The 24,921-nt window shown below is 39.3% G+C and overlaps 1 protein-coding gene across 3 annotated transcripts in view; it reads right to left on the bottom strand.

The window, feature by feature from the left end:
• Positions 1-24,921, bottom strand: part of LOC119914272 (ras-specific guanine nucleotide-releasing factor RalGPS1-like) — a 110,507-nt gene that overhangs the window by 23,840 nt on the left and 61,746 nt on the right. For 2 of the 3 annotated variants that reach the window (XM_038733469.1, XM_038733468.1), the window contains exons 9-11: positions 12,237-12,374; positions 10,858-10,951; positions 4,794-4,861 (exon numbers count right to left, since the gene is read on the bottom strand). In XM_038733469.1, coding sequence (XP_038589397.1) covers positions 4,794-4,861; positions 10,858-10,951; positions 12,237-12,374 — 300 coding nt within the window. Of the gene's footprint in view, positions 1-590; positions 714-4,793; positions 4,862-10,857; positions 10,952-12,236; positions 12,375-24,921 lie in introns of all 3 variants that reach the window. The other variant, XM_038733470.1, reaches the window with a different exon arrangement.

The raw sequence follows: 24,921 nt of genomic DNA, 5'->3' as shown, positions 1-24,921 counted from the left end.
GAATGTTAGAAATGGAACTACATATGAATCCATAACGAGGACTGCGTACATTATGGAAATATTGCTGTAAATGTATTAGAGTAAAGGATGATTTTTGTATTTCAATAGTGGGCATCTTACAGTACCTAGCAATCTGATACTTATATTTACATAGTAGCAGAAGATGATTAACTATTAGAAATTCAAAGACCAAAGTGTAGACCTATTCATTCTACCGAACTTTAAGCAATCATGCTCACAATCAGCTCAAACGGCCTCACTGCCACATATGTAGATAAAAGCACAGCTCACACACAGACAGCCACAGAGCGCTGTGCTGTCTTTGATGTGGCTCTGGGTTCATCCCTCTTCATTACCCTGACCTACATCTAGCTCGTGGCTTGTTCCTGCTGCATTACATCACCTCAGCCCACTCTCCAAATAAAACCCTCCAAACCCCAGCACAACAAAGGAAAAAAAGGATCTGAACTGATGCAATATGGCCCCCATGGAACTTTTCACTCAGCTCCCACTGCGCCGGTCTGTCTGCACACTTTACTGATGCAAGAGAAAAAGTCTTTGTCAGACTGGGTTCACTGCAGCCTCCTCACCTCCATGATGACTTCAGAGAACACAGAGATGGAGGGATGATGGAAGATAAGCAGGAAGTGACACTGGCAGAGTATACCAGTTTGGTTGTTTGTGTGGTCCACTCAGGACAGTCAGCCATCTCTCTGTTATTTTTAAAATATAATCAATCAACTGTCAAGACAGAAACCTGATGTAACAGCAGAAAGCTGTAGGTGATCATTTATCATTCTGCTTTGGCCTAAACGTACACTACATGCATACTATTTATTAAACAGCTTCTCATCTTTATGCTAATGAAGGGAGACTACGGAGACAGGCTCTCCATTTTACAGCGGATCGTAGTATCTTAATCTGTCCTCTAGAAACGTTGGAGTTGCAGACACCTTTCTAGACTGCTTCATTTCGGTCCTCTCAAACAGACAATTTAATCTTTTAATTTCATATTCAATTCAATTCAAATTAGCTTTACTGGCATGAATGTATAACAACAATATTGCCAAAGCATCATACAAACTACATCAGAACAATCAACCCCATACATTTCATTAAACAAGTAATTAAAGCGTAATGTAATTAAAGCGTGTGTATGTTTGTGGTTGTCCTCACTTCATGGCATGAGGAGACATATTTCGCAGCAATAATTTCACATTTGGGCATTTCTCCCAGTAAATAAGGGAGTTTCTGTGTGTCTGATATAAATTCGAATTCGGGGTATATTTGGGAAATGTTTTTTTGTCTTAGTGTTTTATATTTAGGGCATTAGGTTAGAAAGTGCAGCTCTGTCTCTACCTGTCCTCTACCACAAGAGGAGAGGCTCTGCTCCCAGTGTGACATAATCATAATCAACTGTCCCTCTGAAGCGTAGAGTACCTCAACAGTCTGTTCTAAGTCTTCTTATATTTTGACATGATTCATGCTACATGATGAATATATTATTGTAACTTTCATTGCTATGCTGATGACACAAAACTTAATGTACCTGTAAAAATTGACATATGTTATACAATGAACAAAATTATAAACGCAACATTTTTGTTTTTGCCCCCATTTATCATGAGCTGAACTCAAGAGAGAGGTCCAACTGCAGACCTCCACTGTCAGGCCACCCAGTTTTTTACGTCCCCACAGGACGTAAAGTGATGCATTCTCGGTTCTTTAGCTACTCTACACATCGCGACAGCAGTAGGTGACTGGTTAGCATTATCCAAAACATTGAGTAAAGTCTGAATGCATTACTCTTGGTATATGTTTGCCGTCAACAGCTACCGATGTCAGTATTGTACATCTAAATCACACAAATTACAGAATGTTACACTTGTGTAAGTTAGGTTATTTGTCGTTCTACATAGGCTACGCCAACAGTGGCTAGCGTTAGCTCCTGAAGTAGCAGGATTAGCTTTTTTTCCCCCTGTGGATAATGTAAGCTAACGTTACTCATAGACTGTAAGCTACTGTGTGTTCGTTTTTTGTAAAGCATTTTGCAAGGGCATAGGTTTGCATTTGTCATAACATGTTGACGACACTTAAGTTAGTTATTTGTCCAAAAGATGACAGAATAAAAATCTATATGGTTTAGACCGTTCGGTGTAAAGTTAGCTTTTCTCACTTAACGTTACACAGTGTGCAAAGACTTTGCTGGCTGTATGAATTGATTTTAGTTGAATTGAAGTTTATGTACTATGATAGTGTTTCCTACCCTTTCCTGAAGAAAGTTTCCCCCTGTCCTGCATGATTTACTCTCTCCCTGCTTCAACACAGCTGATTGAAGCAGCTTCAGGATTCATAACAAGTTGATAGTTTGAATCAGCTGTTTTGGAGCAGTAAGATATTTAACACACAAACGGTTATTTAAAGAGTTATCCACATAAAGATACTACTCCCCACCACAGCCACTGTTGGCATATCCTAATTTGCGTGATTTAGATGTACAAATATTGATAGTGGTAGATATTTTGATGGAACACGTCAAGACCCATGCATTCAGACTCTTTTTGTAATGTTTTGGATAATGCAAATCTGTCACTGTTGCCAACTCCTTTTCTAACTGTGTGATCTGTGTGTGTACAATAAACAAAGTAAAAGTATTATTACAGTAGGCTATTGTCTCCATTCATTTTTAAAAAGTGGATATTTACAACATTATCGATACAGGTATGCTGTATTGCATGTGTGTTCATTTTTACAGATTGTACAGCTTGATAGTCAACATAGTCCAGCAGGGTTCTAGTTAAGGTCCATAAGAGGGGTCTGAGCCCTTAATCATGGATCTGTGGGGGTCAGTTATTCATTTACCAATAACCATTATTTTTAATCACAAATGTACATTATATTAATATGATAAACCCACTAAAATAAACAAATTTTCCAAACGAACTATGCTGCATGAATGTCATTATGACATGATTAATTATTAATATGATACCATAAAGGGCAGATTTGCGGTCTCTCCTTGAGTCTTTTAGTTTAGTAGTTGGTTTATTTCAGGCTTTTAAAACTTAAAGCTTTGTTGCAGCATCACACACATCTGGGGCAAGTAGTGAGTGTGAGAGAAAGTGTTGACCACATAATGAGCAAGTTTCTGTCCAGGCATATTATTTATTTATTAATCCCCACCGGTAATGTCAGTTATACTACAGACTCCCACAAAGCTCAAATTGTAGTCCAGTTTCCACAGTTGTCTGTTTTTCCTATTAAATTAAGCTGATAGCAGTAAAATGCCATAGTATATTACTCTTCAAAGGGAAATTATGAATGAGAAGTGTGTGTTTCTTTTAAGATGACTGGAAGAGAAGCTAAGTTACACTCTTAACCAGCGAGATGTTTTTCTGTGAATGGATGTGGCTGTATGGACGGAGTTAACGTCATATTTTGACAGAATAAATAAATAGTGCTTCAATAGTGTTGAAGCGATATACAGTGGGCTTTGTTGCTACATCGGAACATTAATTGCTAAGTAGAATAGGCTCAAATCAATATGCTATATTTAAGGAATTAGCCTGCTAGTTTCCCGTTACAATGTTGACTAAATAATTAAATACAAATCAATGACATGTCTACGTGATTAAACTTTATAATTTTTTAATGCGTTTCCTGTCAAATTGCATGCTTTTATTTTATTTAGTTTTTGCGTGTATTTCCTTTCCTGACCGGCCTGACAGCGGAAGTGGCCTGACAGTGGAGCTCTGCAGTTGGACCCTCTTGGAACTCAAAGATCTAAGACTTTCTCTATGTACACAAAAGGCCTATTTCTCTCAAATATTTGTTCACAAAACTGTCCTAATCTGTGTTAGTGAGCACTTCTCCTTTGCCAAGAAAATCCATCCACTACACTGGTGTGGCGTATCAAGATGCTGATCAGACGGCATGGGTATTGCACAGGTGTGCCTTAGGCTGGCCACAATAAAAGGCCACTCGAAAATGTGCAGTTCCATCACACAGCATAATTTTGTTCAGTGTATCTTGTTTTGTTTGTTATCCATACAAAAAGTGTAAAAACAACACATTGCAGTTTTACAATGGACTATGTTCTGATCTATTTCTCGGTCAAGCACAGTAACTTCTTGAGTCTTGTCGTTACTATGAGGTTGGCAAGCAACTAGCAGACATTCCAGGACACTGCGCCTTGCTACAGATACTACTAGTTGGCATTTGATGCACAAACAAGATATAATGTGTTACTTAGTGAGCCTTGAGTGCTTGTAAGTGGATTTTTTTAACCTTAGAACAGAGCCAGGCTAGCTGTTTTCCCCTGTTTTCAGTTTTTATGCAAAGCTAAGCTAATCAGCTGCTGGCCATAGATTCATATTGAATGTACAGACATGAGGTGGATATCATGAGGGGACAATGTAAAACTAAATAATGACTTGAAAACCAAATGACACTTCACTCTCATCAGGTTTTGAAAGATTAGCCCCAAGATTCTCTAGCACTAATAAGATGAACAAAATGTATCACATAACCATTTAAACAATGATTGGATTGCCTCCTCTACCTTTTTATTTTGCCATTTTTTGTTGTTTGCTACAATTCATGGGTAATTATAACTATACTCATGATTATGTAAAGTTACATTAAGTTCTACTGTCCCTGCTTTTTCAATGATTGTGATGGTGTCTGGAAACTGAACAAAAGTAGTAGCTAAAATAAATACCTGGTAATCAATAAAAGGGCAAACTACTGAAAGGCAATTGCTTTAGTGTAACTCTACCACATGTGTGTCTTACCTGCCAGGTCTTCTTTGGAAGAAGCGATGCGAGGGGAACTGTTGCCAGGTTCAATCTTCAGGGACAGCCTGCAACACAAATGGTTTCCATCAGACTCAATAGCCCACTGCTGCTCTCTGATTAGCTGATAGTTACTGTCCAGACAGAAATACATCCAACACTCACTGCTGTAATACAAATTCCAGCATTTTAATTACAGAACTAATCAGTCAGAAAATGATGCATAAAGAATGGGTTTACACTTTGTCTTTCAAGAGCTAACAGTTTACAGACATCTAATTGTGCATTAGTCAGAGCACAACAGAGCAATAGGGGTTCACACTGTCAAATGAGGGTTGTGGAAAAGGGAACACATGGCTCAGTCTCTTAGATCCATAAAATACACAGCTATGAAGTGTATTAGTGTTAAGAAGGTATTGAAGGACAGGATTCAGCTGCAACACTACTGAGCATTTGCTGAGGGCCACAAAATGTGAAAGTCTTTCAAGTGATATGGCAGCATCTTTTGAGTCCACTTTGCAGTTCTTATAATATACCTCCATTATTACTATAACAGGGGTTCTGCCACTTATTGTTCCATCTGTCTTCTGACAAATCCATGCGCTTCCTTTCTGATTTTCTGGTTTGTCTTAGATGAATGATGAGATTTTGAAAACTGTTTTAAATAGTTACCAAAGCACCAGCATCATTAAATTAACAAAAACAACAGATACACATAATACACATAAACAACACAGGCATTATTGAAGCAGAATATTATGTTCATCACTGGTGGAGGGTGTTATCTTTAAAAGGGCCAGTATGAAAAGTATAATTTACAGTGCCTTGAAAAGTGATTTGCACCTTTCCTGAATACTTCTATTTTTGCACATCTGTCACACAAAATTTAAGGTTCAAGGTACATTTATTTGTCATTCTACAACACCTGGCTGCACGATTAAATTAATAAAATAAAATTTGTAGCTCCCTTCATGCTACACACACGCACAACATATATACAAACGTTTAAAATGTAAGAATATTTACAGTTAGTTATATACATATATTATACAAGCGTGGGCATGGCAATACGTTCTATTCAATTATTTATGCTGTAGTGGAGAGGATGAGAATGAGGTGGAACGGAGGAGTCTCAAAGAAGCTGCTCTGCAGTCTGCTGGTAAGACAGCAGATACGTCTATATCTCGTCCCAGAAGGCAGCAGGGTGAACAGGCTGTGGCTGGGTGGGTACTGTCCTTTAGTATCCTTTGGGCTCTGCGTAGGCACCTCACCTCACTGATATGATCTTCTGAGCAGTTTTAATCACCCGGTGCAAAGCCCTCCTGGGCCGTGCACATCCCATGCCAGTTGGTGATGTTTAGGGTCGGGATGCTTTCTATTGCTCCTCTGTAAAAGTTACCAAGAATTTGGCATGGGAATTTAGCCTTCTTAAATGTCCTTAAGAAATACAGTCCTTCTAAGCGATCTTCATCAGAGTGGAGATGTGTGATTGTAAATAGACTGCACTTATATAGCCCCTTTCTAGTCTTTTGACCACTTCTGACCAAGTGCTTTACACTACATGTCACAGTCACATGCAAGGTGCCAATTGTGCAGCAGAAAGGCACTAAGGACTCTTGCAGACTGGAGAAGCCGGGGAGTGAACCATCGATCTCCTGATTAGTGGACATCCCGCTCTAACTCCTGAGCCAAACTGTGATATAATGCTGCTCCACCTCAGCTCCACTCATGTAGACAGCAGTGTGCGTCTTTATCACCTATTTATTATAGCGTGCTTTTAGTCCTACCTTCTGAGCCACAGCTGCCCCGTGTAGAGTGTAGTACTAGTACCAGTGCTAAGTTTGTTGGTTCAGTTTAATGGGGGAGATTATATTCAAAGCTGAGCTGCATATTACTTTTAGATACAGGGACACTGGTGGTTGTCTTGAAGCAGGTGGGAATCTCCTGTGACAGCGACATGTTGAAATGTCAGTATGTTTTATTATTATTATTAAACCTTTCTTTAACAAGGAAAGACTCATTGAGATTGAAAATCACTTTTTCAATATTGTCCTAGCCACGATAGGCAGCAGCAAGTCCTTACACAAAATTTGCAAGAATACAATACAACACTACAGATATCAGTATTGACAATCAACTACCTGATTGGCACATGTTCTTGGTACTGTCAAAGTCCTGATCTGAATCCAATTGAGATGCTGTGGCAGGACCTTATGGGCAGTTCATGCTCAAAAACCCTCCAATATTGCTGAACTAAAGCAATACTGCAAAGAAGAGTGGGCCAGAATTCTTCCACAGTAATGTGACAGACTGATTTCCTGTTATTAAGCGTTTGCTAGCAGTTGTTGCTAAAGGTGGCACAACCACTTATTAAGTTTAGGGGGGCAATTACAGGTTATACAGGAGTTGAATAACTTTTAACCTACAAATAAATGAAAAAACTGTATTGTATTTATAACTTATCTTACTTATATTCAATTTTGGTTGAAGACAAATTAATTTGACATTCCCCGACTTTCAGGTTTGCCTATAAGAGCCTGTGGACTGATTTCTATATAAACTTGGGGCATTTTTTGCGGGAAAACCCAAAGGATGTGATGTTTATGTGTGCTCTACGTGCCTCTCCTACAGTGTTAGCAACACTAGCTAACGTTAACTTAGAAATGGAGTCCGCAAACGTCAACAAAAGACTGGCACCCACTGCAACAAAGAGTCCAACAGAAAGTCCAAAGTCAAAGCTAACATTATTGAAATATCAGTATCAGTGTTCATTTTAGCGTTCAGTCTAGTCACGCCACCGTTTTGGCCAATGCCCAAGAGGGTGCTCACTCTCGTAGTGCGAGCATGAGCAACAAGGTGCTGACTGCAGTTAACCACCACTGTCATTAAGGGTTTTCTGAAAGCTACACATAGAACCTTGAAGCGTGACGAATCTGAAAGACGCAAATGCACTGTAGGTGATTTTGTGAGTCTCTCCTGTCTGTACATGCTCAGTTTGGTCTACAGGCACAAAAATAATCCCAATAAAGTTTGTACATTGGTAAATTGGATTCTGCCCCTCATCACCACATTTGGAAAGTATTGAAAGACTGTGGTTGGAAGGTACTGTGGGCATTAATTAGTGAGAGTGAATTTGGTTGTGTTTTGGATGAATGTTTAAATTGCTTGGTCCAAAGAAAACAGAAGGGAATTGTAATGCAGACTTCAAACACAATCTTTCATGTGTAATGTCCACATTACATCATACAATCAGCCTTGTTTCATCTGTTCTCTGTCTTGTCACTACAGTCATTAGTAATGCTCTGTGCAACACAGTCTATTATATGTTTTAAAAGTCTATCTCATCTGAAAACAGCTGCACTATACACAGATGTGATTTATTTACTGACCAAACTGATTCATGTTAGAATCCTACACTGTTTATTTACACTACTGTAGAACTGTACGAGATGCACCAATGGAATTTGTTTTGGCCAATTCCAATCATCGATTCTGATTTTATTTATTTCTAAGAACTATAACTGACAGCATACACAACTTTTGTAACTTTTCTTTTTTGGAAGATTTAGGATCCCCCTCTGCACCAGTATGAGCATTACTACCCTCACTGGTGACCATTCTACTGTAGGGGAGAGTGGGGTCATTTGAGCCTGTTGCGAAGTTGAGCCATCTCTTCTTTCCTGGCAACCATAGACATTGCACACACCGAGCTTCTGGATTGTGTTAAACAAGAAAAGTCAAAGACCACGATCCTTGTACAAGGTTGGTAACTCTTAAGTGGAGGTAGAGGATGGCATCTTGGACACCCACCTCAGGGTGATAAACGAACTGAAGGGGGTCTAGGTAGGTGGTCACCTAAGGTCTGAGATGAGCCGAAACCGGTCTGTCACCTGTTTGTCTGTTCTGTGTGTGTGTGTGTGTGTGTGTGTGTGTGGTGCTCCTGCCTCTCTCCTGGACCAATCATGAGATCACCTGTGGCTCCGCTACACACCTGAGGATGACTCCACAAATAAACCCTGCAGTATTTAAACCCTCTCATCTCCAGATCATCCGTTCACTATAGCGGTATTCACACTACGGCCAAGTTCTAAATCACATCTTGCTCAAGTTAAGCTCACAGCAACTGCCAGCAGGATTCCCTCCCCTTGCACATTTTTTGTGAAGTACTAATAAATCCACTGTGATTGTCCTTTATCGCTATCTCCGTGTCTGCTATTGGGTCCTCAATAAAATTAAACTTAACAGATCCATATTTTTAGATTAGGTGTGAATAAATCCCTAATATTATATTTATAATTATATATTTATTCATTTAGCTGACGCTTTTGTCATTGAATAATAATAGAAGTAAGAAAAACCATTAATATCAACTTTGACATTACTGAGGCTCAGAATGTCTGCCTTTTATCAGTTCATTTACAGATTGGTGGGGACGTGCAGTCATTTGGCAGGTCAGGAGTGGGAGGGGGTCGCAGTTTTTGTCTGAGAGGGGTCCCATAATGTCAGACTTTAATGTCATATCCAAACTACAGTATAGAGCTGAACTATTTAGAATCAATACCTGTGTCAGTTGTTTAGATGCATTTAGTAATATTCCATAATAATACTAATGTATCAAGGGCCTCAGGATAAATAAAGGGATAAAGAAAAAATGTATATATTAATTTTACACCAAATCACTCTTCTCAAATGCTTAAAATGTTGCTTTTTTTCTTGTGAAAAACAGTGATATACCTCAGGTCATTAAAAAAAAACTTTAGATAAGATCCAACACGATCACACCAATGCCATGTTCTTCAGAAATTAAATATATTAAGGTTTGATCACTTGACTGTATGTGCTTATATTACATCCACCATAAGGTTTACTGTGTCATTGTTTGTCTTGTGTATGTTGTTTTTATCTTGTGTCTTTGTGCTGTTTTGTTGGTTTTTAGGGATGGGCACTGCATATTAGCTTAGGCTACAAATGCTGTGGTATGTGGCATTGATTCATGCTATATTACATTTTACATTTCAGTCAGCTGAGGTTTTAATCCAAAGCCACTTACAATTGCTTTTTATGTCAGAGGCCGCCCGCCTCTGGAGTAACTAGGGGTTAAGTTTCTTGCTCAAGGACACACTGGTGGATGTCTCACACTGGAAATAGACCCCGGGTCTCCTACACCAAATATACAAAAAATAAGTAAACACTAAGAGAACTTAAGATTACTCTTTAGTCACGTTGCTCATAACTCATGCTCACAAATCAGCAAACCTGTGATGTGGGGTAACAAGTAGACAACTGCGTGTGAGAAGTCAAAACGGTTTGGAAACACTGGACTGAAGTATTTAAGCATTCTGAGGTTAAGTTTATCTGATATACTTTACAGTATATACAGCACCATGCTTGCTTTCACATTATAAAGTACTAATCAAATGAGGTCGAGTGAGGTTGTAGCAGTAAAACCCCTGAGTATGGGTGTAAGGTATTGCTTATAAATTAAACTTTTTTATATTGCTTCAAGTGTCCCAATAAGGACCCAACCTTTCGTAAATTTTTTATTAAATGTATAATCCTAATGAATTTCTCTTAATTATGACTCATTAATGAGCCTGATGTATCATTTACTGTCCCACCCAAAACCGCAGTCTGAAAAAGGTGAGACTAAGGAATAACTAGAACAAGTATAACCAAAACATCAAAACCACATCCCACCATGAAAATAAAGCATTAAATCCAAACTGTCATGAGTTGTGGCAGCATAAATCTATTTCTGAGCAGAGGATCTAAGACGCTGCCTGAGAAAGTCATCAGTGCCTGCTCGGTGAAGGAATTCCCTGTGGAGAAAGATAAAACCAGCTGGCCGTCCATCCTGCTTCCTGTGCATTGACCACGTCAATTTCACGCCTGCCTCCATGTTTCCATGTGCTAGAGAAAGACTCTTAATGTGACCAAAGTCACAGAGTCAGAGGTGGAGTGTCCACAACAGAAAGATGTCATCCTCTGGGATGGTAAACAAACTTTAATGACTGTACATGTGTAGTTCCACCCCTGCCGTGCCAATCACTGAGATGAAACTTACTTGAAGTTGTCATCCTCAACAAACTTCTGGAGTTCCTCTATGTAGCGAACTGACAACAGATACTTCTGGACATGTGGCAGAGTCACCAAGTGATCTGAAGAAAAAAAACGTAGGAAGAAGTCACTTCTGATAAAACACATATAGTATGTACTGTACAGGATATGCTGTATCATTCTGACTAAGGAAATCAATACATTACATAACATAAGAAACATGTTATGATAGCTCTGCATGTCCACTAAAATAATATCCAGCACTCTGCATCACTTTAGGAGAGGAATACAAATGTCATAGTACAAAAAGGAGAGTTTAAATACCAAAAGCTCCCTCAGTGTGGAATCAAAAAAGAGCAAAAAAACCCCTGTAGAATAAATTTGTACATTCTTGGAAATCATCCATGCATGGGCAATCTACATATAACTCTCAGCAGCTCACTCCGTGGGGATTTGGCTTGGGAACCGGATGGATGGGTGGATGTTTCAAGTCCTGCACTGCTGCGGGGTGTCTAACTGCTAGAGGGATTTATAAAGTATTTCTTCTTGTCTTGTGGTAAGGAGAAATATCGAAATACATAAATGTCTTTTCCGATTGATGCACCGCCCAATTTATTTTCAGTGAGAGGCATGCAGGCAAGTATGGTGGCGCGGGCAATCTCAAGGTTGCAGAGACAAGCAGGAGCAATCCTGCACACACACCAGCCAGCTGCCAAAGTTGAACTGTCATGAACTTTTGTCTGTGCGACATGCATTGTAAATCAGTGGATGAGACACTGATCCTTGCCATTTGTGTGATCAATAAAATACATAACAGTTTTCTAAACAGTTATTGGGACATAAACAAGTATTGTTTTAACTCAAGCTAAGCTAACAAGAATAAACTGTTCTACCTCCAGGGATAAAGTAGTGCACAGAAGCTGTTACCATGGTTACCACACATAGAACGCCTGGTGTTAACTGGCGGAGCGCCCGTCTATTCAAATGAGGAGCGCAGTGAGACCCGGAACTTACAAAATTCATATTTATATTCACAATTCACTTCATACAGTTTATGGAACCTGTAAAAAAAAAAATATACAGAAATGACAACACGGCAACAGTCTAATTTTGTTTTCAGTCTCATTTTCAATGCCCAAACCTAATGACCACCTGTTATCATGTGATTGAAAGTCCTTAAGTCACATTATGACACCTGGGCAAGTTCCATCCGCTGAAAAGGGCTGTGGGACATGGATGAAAGCTTTGAAAATAACTAAGTAAGTGAACCTTGAATTAAATTTTTTATCACATCATCTTCCAAAGTTTGATGTTTTAGCAAATCAGGTATAATAATATATTATATCAATAATTTTAAAAAAAATCTAGCAAGCAGTTACTGTTTACCATAGTTACATGACATCTGCAGGTCGGAGATGACCCTCAGAAGGTTGTTCATCTGATTGGTCCGCTGCTCCGTCTCTATTATACTGTCGGACGCAGGATAGGCTGAGTCAATGTAGATCATGTCCAACAGGTAGATCCCTGGAGGAGACAACACAAGACAGTGAGTCACATAGTGAAAGCCAGCACAGACACTAGCTTTGCTTTAACAAAATGCTTACTTATTGACTTATTGAGCAGTAATTCACATAAAACACATTCATTTCAAAGAAAGAATGTGTGACTTCATGAAAGCTTTTATGACAGAGAACCTTAGTTAGTGTACTCCTTTGGAAGGATCAACATGCTCTGCAATTTACAGATCTAAAACTGCCTGTTACTCTTTGAGATCACTTGTGTGCAGAGCTGATATTTTGGTGTAATTGTAGCAAAGAAGTCAAGGTCAACAAAACATTATGATTCATTAGTTTCAAAACATCTTGCCAAAGGACTGCAGCACAGGCAGGCAGGTTAACAGATATGCCGTGTGTGTTGTCTTTATAAATAAGTAAATGAAATGACATTATGTGGACACCATGAATACACAGAACATGTGATGGAAATCTGGTTTTCCAAAAACCACGTCATGGAGGAAAATGTTGGTCAGTGAGAAATATATAACCTGATAGTGGAGCTAGAGGGACTGTCAGAGGGAGTACATATTCCTTAAACACCATGAATATCCATGCTAGCTCTTTTGACAGTTTGAACTGGTGTTCAAAAAAAAAACTGTATGTTTCTCTGGACACAAGTGTTGCATCCTTACACACTGGGCTTGTGGGGGAAAATAAGCTACCATAAATTTTAAGTGTGAATGAACATGGCAATGATCTTATTCATCGATGTATGAGGTATGAATATTATTTTTCACATGAATGTAGCTCTGTAATACATTTTTATTTCCTTGATTATGGATACTACCTTGGATATTTTCTCTCGGGAGCCATTTGAAAAAATATAATAAAAAAGTGGTAAGTTTTTATTCAAATGGAAGGGTTGCATGTCTGATTTCTGGCATCTATTACCAAGGACAGGAGGAAAAAACCCAGAGCACATCACATGTGTCAGAAAGGACCTGGAAAACATCTGTTGAGTCACCAACTTTCCTACAATTTGTCCTAATTACACTGTACTAACTGTTACTAAATACCAGACTGGAAACTCACCCTAAGCCTCACCACTGTAGGCTGTATCTGATGTGGTGTACGTTTTGAAAAAATATACAGTATATAGAGGATACAGTTTATGCACACAAGACACATATACAGATGGTGCAATGTTTTTCTACGTCATTTTGTAAAATCTCCAACATATTACAGTTTCAACCAGGATTGTGTCAGCTGTTTAACAAACAGTCAGTACAGGTCAGACAGGTCTTACAAACACCCACAAATTAAAACCAACTGCCAACAATACCAATATATCTGCACTGAATCTAACAACTGTAGACATTGTTTGTGACTAATACCTCAACATCCTAACTAACAAACTAAACAGAAATCAGTGTTGCTCCAAACCTGTGCTCATGTTGGCGTGAAAAACCTCCAGAAACAATGTTTTGGGACCATTGAGACCATCTTTTCCACTGAAAACCAGACACTACATGGCTCTTACACAAACGCATACAGAAGCATAATGCATTCACTTGGGGAAAAAAAAATCTGCTGTTTTTCTGAATTAACAAGATAATTATGAGAATAATGAAGTAAGTTTCCATAGGGAAAAAAAGATTTTGCTCGAGATAAGTCATTATTTTGATAGATTACATTGAGATAACATAATGTTTTACAGGATCTTTTCTTCGTCGCATTGGTGCAACTAGGCTCCCATAGATTTTCTCATTCTCTACACAGCAGTGTGAACATCTTCTTTTATCTACATGTGTCTCCTTTGGCAGGATCCCAAATCTAATTACAATCCATCTTGGTTCGTGTGTGCTACATGCAATTTAGGGTCAGCTCTCCTCAGTGCTGGAATGTGTCTCAAACCACCTCACATTTCAGTAGTTTTATGTGGATGCATTTACACTTACAGCTTAGGGATAAAATGTTGTTGTGTAATTGCCTTCTAATCCTTTCTCATTTACAAAAATGTATTTTTTACATGTTGTTTGAGAAATCTTAAGCGCTCAGCTTTCTACAGAACATTTCAGAATGTTTTTTCAATGTGTAGGTATAAAGTATACATACAGGTATGTAAGTGTGTTTGTATAAATGTTTAAATGTGTCAGTGTATATATCGGTCACACTGATGCATCTTACATTTTTTAAGATGCAAACAATTAAATAAATAAAAGGTTCCTCTGTCAGTGGAAAACCCTGGCTGTCTGATGTCTGCTGTGTCAGTCTGGTGGTATTTAATGTTTGACTGACAGTGTTTTATTTGTGAGCACCCAATAAAGGCTTTACTCACATTTTACATCTATACCAGCACAATGCTGGCAGCTTTGTTTACAAGTAACAAATCTTCTCTCTGATGTTGACGACATAAATTTGTGGTCCCATAACTGCTTATTTTGGTTTCCTAGTGACGTTAATAACCCTTCATGAATGATGAAGTTATATAACATTGGTTAAATACTGTTCATGGTGGCCAGGAAAGCCCCCTAGACCTATACTACACTGTTACATGCAGCCAACCCTCCTGCGCACACGCACACGGATGCAAACGCATACACACAAAAAGAGAGAGTGCCACGCCCCCAAAAGACTGCATTGTTGTCGTAGACGTGTTATATGCTAGCTTAGCGAGAAGTTGTGGTGGCGTTCATACTGTAAACAGAACCTTTATTTCCGAACACATTACACAAAACCTCAACAATGTTAGGGTAGCCTACAACCTGTGCATCTAGCACATCTCACAGCGTTGCAGCCAAACTGAACACGTTTTACCAAAGTCTGGTAGCAATGCGTTTAACGCAAATAATTTAACGACTACTTGAAAATATTGAAATAATGACCCATTTCAAGTGCCTCATATCTGGATAAAAATGTAGATGAGATTTATGTCACTTAAATTAAAGACACGTAATTAGGCTAAACCACATCCAGCATACGCATCTTTGCTGACCAGATCACAAATCTGACTACAATCTGTCTTAATGCTGCTACGTATAATCAGGGTCAGCTCTCCTCCAGTCCAGGAACTCAAAATGCACCAGAAGCTGGTACTGCCAAAAAAAGAACAACTTCTGAGTACACGTTTTATCATCTTCACAATAGGCAAAAATGGGGGCGTGGCCTATATCATGTGACGTAGCTCATGTCAGGGAACACGTGCATGAAAGGTGATTGAATGTGCCACATACTATGTAGGTGTTACTGGTCAAAACACACATTCCTTGATTATAGCGATTATCACTTGTGGCTCCACCTAGATTCTACATGCACAGTTTTGCGCAGATTGGACTTCTCACATTTCTAAAAAAAAATATAGGCTGAAATGTAGAGAGTCCTTTATCATGAGATGCTGATCAATTCGGGGAATGTGTTCTTAAGGAGTTACAGGCAGACAAAATGCAATTGCCTTGATTATAGCGCCACCTGCTGGTGGACATGTGTCAATATTAGCATCTGAGATGTGTGCGCAGCAGTCTGGACCAGCCCTGTGAATTTCTCTTTCATAACTTTCAAGGTGTAGGTTGCAGTATGACCACTGGTACTGGGAAGCATGCAGCATTAGTTAAAAGTGACGTTAAGTACTGCTTATTACCATATTACCAGCTGGTAATTCAGCCCTGTAGCCAAGCTTCATGATAAACAGTGTAATTACACTCATCATATTACTGTATGTTGTGTATTTGACATTGTGGTTTAATAAGCAGTTAGCTCAACAAGCAACAGCTGACAATGATCAACATGCAATTGTTACATGCATAGAGCAAAATAGTTGTAGCATGTAGCATGTAGCAGCCTTCACTTAAATAATAATGAAGCAACTGTGAATATTTGTATTTAGTGCATGGAAACCACCGCTGCATTCAGCAGCCTTAAGGAAAAACTGAGGTAATGTGTACTTAACAAGAAACACTCTGTGATCTCAATCCAACACAGGATGCCCAGTTAAGATTCCAACATCTCTCACTCCTGTTAAATCTTCAGCAACACCAACTTTATGTTATTGCACCCTTCTGCACAGTAGACTCCTTGATAAATGTTGTAAGGATCCATGTAGATCCTGGTCATAAGCCTGGAGATGCCAGAATGTAGTGTCGACTTGTCGTCCCACTGTACATCCTATGGCACTAAGTCGGCTTAATGTCTTGGTGGTGGCAGGTGCTTGGTGCGTCATTGATGTCCTAAACATCATAGCTTGCTCCCTGTGCTGGAGATGTGGTTTTGTAGAGCCTCCACATCTACTCTGTTAGTGGACATTTCCACAGAGTAACAGACTGTGGGAAACTACTGATTTTACAATGTGTCTGTAATGGGATTTAAACAAGAGTAAAAACAGACTGGATTTCTGTCCTCAATGATCAATGAATTGCTGGTACACAACTTAAACTTAAAAATTGGACATTATGGATATGTTTCAGAGAAATAAACTCAACAGATGGTGTTTGCTTAGGTGTTTTTTTTTAAGGAAGGGAAAAATAGTTGTTGCAAGAATACTGTCAGTTTTCATTGCAAGATAAATCAGGAGATTAACATTTATAACCTGTACAAAAAAACAATAGATGGAATCTATTCATGCCTACTAATTAGTCTATTAACTAACCACAGTAGTTTCTTCAGCTGCAGCTCATACACGCAGTCATTCTAGCAGCTGTAAGTCATTATTTCAGGGTTTTTTGTGTGGTACTTAAATCCTAATTGACAGTCAGTGATGTAGTGACCTTTCATGCCCTGATCAATATCTTAGGCACTGCAGGCTTTAATGCTCACTTTATTGATTTACTCGATTTATTGTCGAGATCAGATTTGTTTGGATTGACTGTTCACATTCTTTTTAAAATGTGGCCCATATCAGACTGCAGTATGAACTGGCCTGAAAGTGACCCACATGCGCAAATTAATAGTATGATGTCACACGCAGCACGCTGTTGTATGGAGGTAAACATGGAGGCCACAGAGGTTAGCTCATACTTGCTAACCCTTACAATTGTCACAGGAGACCATGTTCAACCTGTAAAAATCCAACCTGTATCTGATTTGGACCACATGAAAGTGGCCCAAATCTGAACGGGAAAAGATCAGATTCTCTGCGACTTGGGTTGAGTCAAACATCAGGGTTTCACCTAGTCAAATTTAAGACTTTAAGACCACTATGAATGAAATTTAAGACCTATATCACCAAAAAAAGAAACGTACAAAGGAAATATAGTCACAAATTAACTTGTAGAGTAAATAAATGTATTCACATTAGGATTGGGTGATGTCTACAAAATTGGCATTGGACGATGTCAACAATGAAACCTCGGGATGGACGTTGACATTGATAAGCTACGTAATTAACAAGCTGGCATGTGGTGCACCTGCTGCCGTGAAAAAGGATCACGGGTGGAAATATCCAGGAAAATGATGAGTTCTGTGTATTTTCTGCAACTTCGTAAAACATAACCTACTGCTGATGGAGGAACTCAGGGGAGCAGACAGGGAGAGAGAGGCAGGTGCAAAGCAGGTCCATTTACAAATAATAATAAAAATAATGACCGTGAGGATTAAAACATGCTATTAAAGGGTGGTATAATGTAAAAAATTAAGATGGTATTTTTGTGTTGGGGGTTTGGTGTGGTCATCCCCCAAGAAAGAAATATGCAATTCCTCATAATTTTGGAACACTGTTATTATCACATCTGTGAATAATAATTAGGAAAATCTACAGCAGATTTTGAATAAACTTTACCCGAAAAGCTAGACTTGCTAAATAAGTCTACTGGGTTTGAATTATAACCATTAGATCTGGGAAAAGTCATGTGGTTAGTTTTGATGCTCTCCAAAATGATTTTTCACAGCAAATTATATTTGGACTAGTGTAAGTAAGAACTACAGCACGCTGCGGAAGCATTTCAATGACCATTAGAGGTAGCACTACATGGACGTTGGAGATGGACATGGTTAAGACCAGTCTAAAATTATTTAAGACCTACAACACAAACTTCAGACTTTTTAAGGCCTTAACTTTTAATGTTGAAATGTAAGACTTTTTAAGACCCCGCGGAAACTCTGCGATATGAGCAAAAAAAATCTCAACCGTAGTCTTGCATGAAAATACTTTATGTCAGCCTATAAATATTTTTACGAAATGTGCAAAACTTATTTTTTCGAACTCCTCCTAGTTGGTGAGTCAGATTTGCACGAAACTGTGCATGTACAATCGAGGTGGCACTACAAATGAAGTGATCTCACATCCCCATATCGGTCTGTCCGATGAACATGAAACTTGCGCCATCAGTTTTCTGTGCCACACGGAGGCTCAGTGAAATGGGCCACTAGGTAATGATCTTGTTGAAAACTCATGAAGTGCTCTTAAATTGACAGGGGTGTTAAAGAACAGTGCACACAATGCAGATGCCAAAAATTATACGTCCACCAGCAAGCGCTATAATCAAGGGAAGGGCGTTTTGGCTGGTAACTCCCACATAGAATGTAGCACATTCAATCTTCAACCTTACATGCATGTGTTTCCTGAATTGAGCTACATCACAAACTCCACCCTAAAGGGAGTTTCCATCTCCCACAGAAAACACTGCTCTGAGCTGCCTGAAAACAGCTCATTTGTAGTCCAGCATTTTCTTCCGTTTCGCTGTGACGTCACAGTGAAATGTGTGTCATAATGCTCGCCAAGCGGCTAGTCCGAGACGCTCTCAAAAACACCAGTGAAAAAACAGTGAGCTGCAGCACACAGCTCTCCTCTCCCTTCCAAACACTAGCTACCCTCCAGGCAGTCAGTGGACATAAAGTTGTTCCTGTGATGTAGAGACAGAGCTCAGGTAAAACTTTATGGATGAAAAATACTTTTGTTACAGATTAATAACTCACCACTCTGAAACTCTCGCTACAGTCCATGTTGCCAAGCTGGTCGGCAACATGTACAGCTGAACCGAAGCCGTGTTTACCAGCCTCTCACTGACCCGCCCTTCTCTGCTTCTGATTGGCTAGTAGTCCTTAACTAGGAACTGCAATGTTGTTTTGGAGAATGTGGCAGTACATCCATCCTGGCCTCACAACCACAGGCTATGTGTTACCAGGCAGCCCAGGACCTACAAACACGGCTTCTTCACCTACAAAATGGCACAGCCACCAGGACAGCGGATGCAACAGCTGGTTTGCACAACCAAAGGACTTCTGTACAAATTGTAAGAAACTGTCTCAGGGAAACTCAAGAGGACAAATGCTTACCATTAATTGTGTCTGGCATTCAGTGTTCTCTTCACTGAGTCCTGGTTTTCACTGTATTGGGCAGTACAGGACAACCAACACAGGTGCATTTTAGTGATGGCATTTTGAAGATACCATGATAAGATGTAAATGTAAATGCTCCATATTTGTATAGCGCCATTCTAGTCTTTTCGACCCCTCAAAGTGCTTTTACACTACATCTGCATTCACCAGTCATACACATTCATACACTGAGCCTAAGTGCTCAAACGGAAACTAACAACTATCAGGATCCTGATGCCCATTGTCCTGCCATTCATCCCTCTCCATCACGTCATGTTGCAGCATGTTAATGCACGGCCCCATGTTGCAAGGCTCTGTACCAAAACATTCCCCTTTTTCCATGGCCTGCATTGTCACCAGACATATCACTCAATGAGTGTATTTAGAATGCTGTGGATGGGAGTGTACTACAGCGTGCCCCAATTCCTGCCAATTTACCTGCTACGTGGTACTTTTTTTCGTATCACCTCCGTCGCGGTTCAAAGCGAGCTGGGGCGATACTAAAATGGCATGTGACAACACTGCAGATCGCCACTATTCACTGCATCATCATTGCGCGCGCCAGACAGAGGCCAGCAACAGAATGTTTTATATTTTACAATTTCTGTATGTTAATTCATCACCAAATCCACTTCTGAGAAATTTTTAGGTGATAAATCAACCGTGTAGATTCAGAATATTGGCAGTTTTACAAAAATTGATGGCGGATCGGAAATGTGCTTTTCGGAGTTGAGGAGCTCCCCAAGTGCTGGCGGAGGAAGCTAACAAGCTTTATGATGCAAGAAAAAAAAAAGTTATTTTACCAGGTTCCCAAAACAGCCTGACTTTTTAACATCAACATTTTGTCTGCTGAACTACAAATGAATGTTAGCTGGGATTTAGCATGGAACAGACAACAAGACACATGCTTGTGCAGGGATATTTACACCTAAGACCAGACTTTTTAGTTTTCTCTGGATGCTTTGTCAATAAGTCAACTGTGTGGCTGAGATACGATGCGGGGCTGACACTGCATTTTATTGGACTTTGGAAAAGACCAGAGGGGAATGTGCATTCATAAAAATGACAGGACTCCAGTAAACCGAGGAGCACACCCGCACTACACCTGGAGAGTACAGCAAAGTCTTTAGCATACAGGGTTAAACAAATGTACTCATTAATTTCATCATTACCTTTCACTGGAAGAGATGTATATTGTCCTACAGATATCAGTGGCATTTCCACTGACATACTGGGAAAAATTGAATAATTATATTTTTCTGCACTGAAAAAAAAAGCTTCAAATTTGAAGATACCGAGAATGCCACAAGATGAATGAGTTTTCAAACACAAAGGTAATCAAGTTACTAAAAGTAAGCTTTCACTCGCATTTGAAGGCTTATGTTATTTTTACTACAAGACTTAAAGCTGGGGTAGGCAGTTTATTTCAGAAACATTTTTTGTTATATTTGTTGAAATTCTCTTTACATTCCAACAGCAATCAATAACTCCAATGCTCTGACACAAAAGAATCCACTGTCTGGACTGTAATAAGCATGGCCTACCTGCCTGTCTACCTGCGTGCAGTCTGCCGGTGCACTCACTGTGCATGAACATGTGTTTTGGGGGAGTGATTTTGGAGAGAGGACTGACGGGAGGGGAAGGGTTTTTTCAGGTGTATACTTTCAAAATCCAGCTGTCTAAGATTGCTAAAGGTTAAGTGTGTAAGATTTAGTGGCATCTAGCGATAAGGCTGCGAATGGCAACCAACTGAGGTGGCAGATCAGGAAACATTCAATGGGCAAAGACAACAACCTATTTTAAATGCATTTATAGAGGACTTTCACTGTGACATGTGTTGCTATGGATACATTTAACCCTATTACCATCACATCTTATTGTGGTCAATTATAAATGTGTCACATTTTCCACATTTAGCTCATGTTTTCTGAAATTGCACTCTTTAATTTCCAACTAACATTTAGTGAAGTGACTTAATTAATGTGAGGCAGTTTAAAAATGTGTTATTAAAATTGAACTATAAATAAATTATAACATGTGAAATGATATTTCAAGAAGTTTTCATCTTGATTAATACAAACATTTTCCTAAAATCCCACTATCCTTGCTTGGTTACCCTGTCTCACTTTGAAAACACTATGAAAGTAATCTCAAAATCAAATCTGGTGCCAAAAGCACCAACACAAACACACAAACACACACACACACACACACACACTTGACACATGTGATGAAATTCTTGAGCAGTGCAGTGAGTAGCATCTTCAGTGGTACAAAGGAGACACGCCCCACAGGGGGTCAGGCATTAGAGAGGTCAGAGGTCATGGAGCAGGGGTCAGGGAAGCTTGGCCTGCTGAACGCACTACGTTTGTGTCACTGCTCTGCTCATCAGCACCGCTTCACTCACACACACTCAGATCAACTACCAGGACTCAACCATCATTTTCTACACTACTCTTGTTTTCCAAGTCAGATCGCTCAGTGACTGTGTGGTACATCATCTTGGGCCATGCTGCTTAGTGTGTGGTCTGGCTTTTCACACAGGCCAAACAATACTGTAACTGCTGAACTGGAAAAAGGCCAAAGCCTTTTTAACAAGAGCATACGGGACAATCCACCCTAGAGCTGTATTACAGCAGAATGCAGAAGAACATACAGCCAGACCAAATCAGTGTTAGCCTGGGCCCTCTCTCTTTAGTTGGTCAGAAAGATTTATCTATCCAGTTCTGATCTGGGTGGAGTCCAAAATGCAGCTACACAGTGTTACTGTCATTTAGAAAAGTTCAATGTGTCAGGTTCAGGACCTCTTATACTTTCAATAAAACATGTTTTCTGAAATACCAAATTTTTTGTTATCAGATAGAAGGAGCAAATGCATGCACACTGAATATGAAACTAACTGTATATTAAATAGAGCGGAAACTAAGTTATTTAACTAATAAGTCGATCAACAGTCAAAATGAATCTGCAGCAATTTTAATAATCCATTCAGTTATTTTGTTACGTAACAATGAAATCCCCATGGTTTTGTATCAGAAGATGCAGTGACTTAAATTAACAGTGGGTAAGAAAAAAGTATAAATAACATTTATTTAGTATTTTGTTAAGCTATCGCTAGCTGCTAGGCTAATCAACCTGGTGAACTCATGGAAGCAAACTCAGTTCTGGCGGTGCTTATAGTTTTCCCTGAAATATGATAATTTTCTTTGTCTAGTTAGTCTTCAGCATTGACTGTAAAAAACAAACAAAAAACCTTCAGCTGTCAACTTCATGCAAATAACAAGGCGAAAATTTATACGGCACATTTCCTGTGGTTCTACCTTTTAGCTGTCAATGACAATAAAGTCAGTTCAAAACATACAAGTGTTAAATACGTGGCATCTCTCTTTTAGGACTGTCAGTGTGAAGTTACTTTCATTCTCACGCTATGCATTATTGTAATTTTATCACTTTGGCGAATTTTCAAAGATGTTACCCAGCTTGAAAATGTTTTAATCCAGCGAGCTAGACAGCCATCTACACACAAAAATGTCCTGAGACGACTTGAGAAAATGACATCTCACGTCTAAAGTTCTGATTTCATCTTTAAAAATGTAAAGAAGTAAGAGTGGAGCAAGGAAAAAAGCAACCTTCATCGTATATGATTACACACTTTACAAGATGTGTGCAGACTGCGTTATTGTCTACATGTAAAACTATAAAGGCTCAACTGATGAGGGTAGGCTAAGATGGAAACCAGTTGTGGAAATATTGGGAAGCACCTCAGGCAGTGTTTGGCAGTATTTTAAAGCTCAGCATTTTAGCTGCGCCTGTAATGATGAAACAAGACCACAAGTCTAAGCCTCACTATTGCCTCACTAGCCGGTCAAAGGCTAGTGAGGCAATGCTCATTACACCTCATAGTACCAAAGTGTTGAAGGGAATAAACAACGTACTGAAAATGTTGCTTCTTTTATTGAGATATGTAGCTGACAGGTAACAATAACTGAAAAGTTCTAAAAGACATCAAAAAAACTTCCAAGAAAGTGTGTTTTCACATGTAGAAGACAACATTTAAGTGTGTTCTCTTTCTCCATGCTACACCCAAATCCAATTGAGATATACTAGCTGTCCATGACATCAACTGTGCTGGCAGTTCCAGCCTAAATATTACATCTGCATAACACAACACAAAATGCTTAACAAATATTTGCCGATGATGTCATCCTGATAAACACGTGAGTGCATGGTGTAATGTGTTTCAGCTGTGCTCGGTCTGCAGAACTGTACAGCTTTGCTTCCTGTCTCCCTGCTTCTCAGATTCACAGCACAGCCCACTCGCAAGGTGTCTGCCAACTCCTTATATCAGTCCATCAGTCGTTGTGTCAATACAGTCCTGCTGGTCAGCTGTCACTCAGGCTACAACACCGGTGCTTCACAATGATGAATCTCTTAACACTGAAACAAAAAACATTTATTGTCTTTTCATGTGATAATCTGAGAGATCTGTAATTGGATTGGATTTGTGCTGCACAGCGATCTCACCGTCTTTCTACTCTTGTTCTACTTATTGCCTTTTTTTGCTCCTCTGTTACTCAGAAACAGTTACGTGTTACAGATACTGCATTTCTCATATATGCTTGATTTTATGATGCTTCTTGTGTTTTGAGCAAGGCCAGACTGCAGCGTATCATCGCTCAGCAGAGAAGGTGATTGGCTGCAGTCTGCCATCCCCCCGGGACAAACTGTGCAGCTCACATATTTTGTTTTATAATTTTTGCTCATATTTTGTCTAGTCATGCTTCTTGACCTGCAGTACTTTATCTTTCTTTCAGCCTCCGTGCTCATAGCCATTACATGTTTTCTTCAGGAAATGCTACTCAAATATTATTTCACTTCGATTTCATAACTCTTTGTTTATACTTTGTATTGTTTTTATTATGCAATCCTCTGATTGCGTAATCTGGTCATGGTCTATCCATATGTTCAGTCACTGTGGCTACTCTCAATAAATCGCAGAAATGTGAAAATCATGACTTCCTGTCACTTTAAAGACCAATCAAAGGTCAGTTGTTTAGAACAGCACAAGTAAAAAGCTTTCATGAACTAGCTGTACATTGAACAATTTGTTGGTTTAGCCATCAACAACAGAGAGTTAACTCAGTCATTTATCTCTCCTCTGCTCTTGTGTTCCTGGTCTGAATAAAGACTAGGCTGCAGCAGGAAAGACGGTTCACAGCCCACTGCTTTTTCCGGACTACCTGCTTCCTAGCCTTTGTAGCTGCACT

Source organism: Micropterus salmoides, unplaced genomic scaffold (assembly GCF_014851395.1).
Source record: "Micropterus salmoides isolate LMB-PRFRI ecotype aquatic unplaced genomic scaffold, ASM1485139v1 Ms_hic_scaffold_20, whole genome shotgun sequence".
NCBI lineage: Eukaryota > Metazoa > Chordata > Actinopteri > Centrarchiformes > Centrarchidae > Micropterus > Micropterus salmoides.
This window is presented reverse-complemented; position numbering and strand designations above follow the sequence as displayed.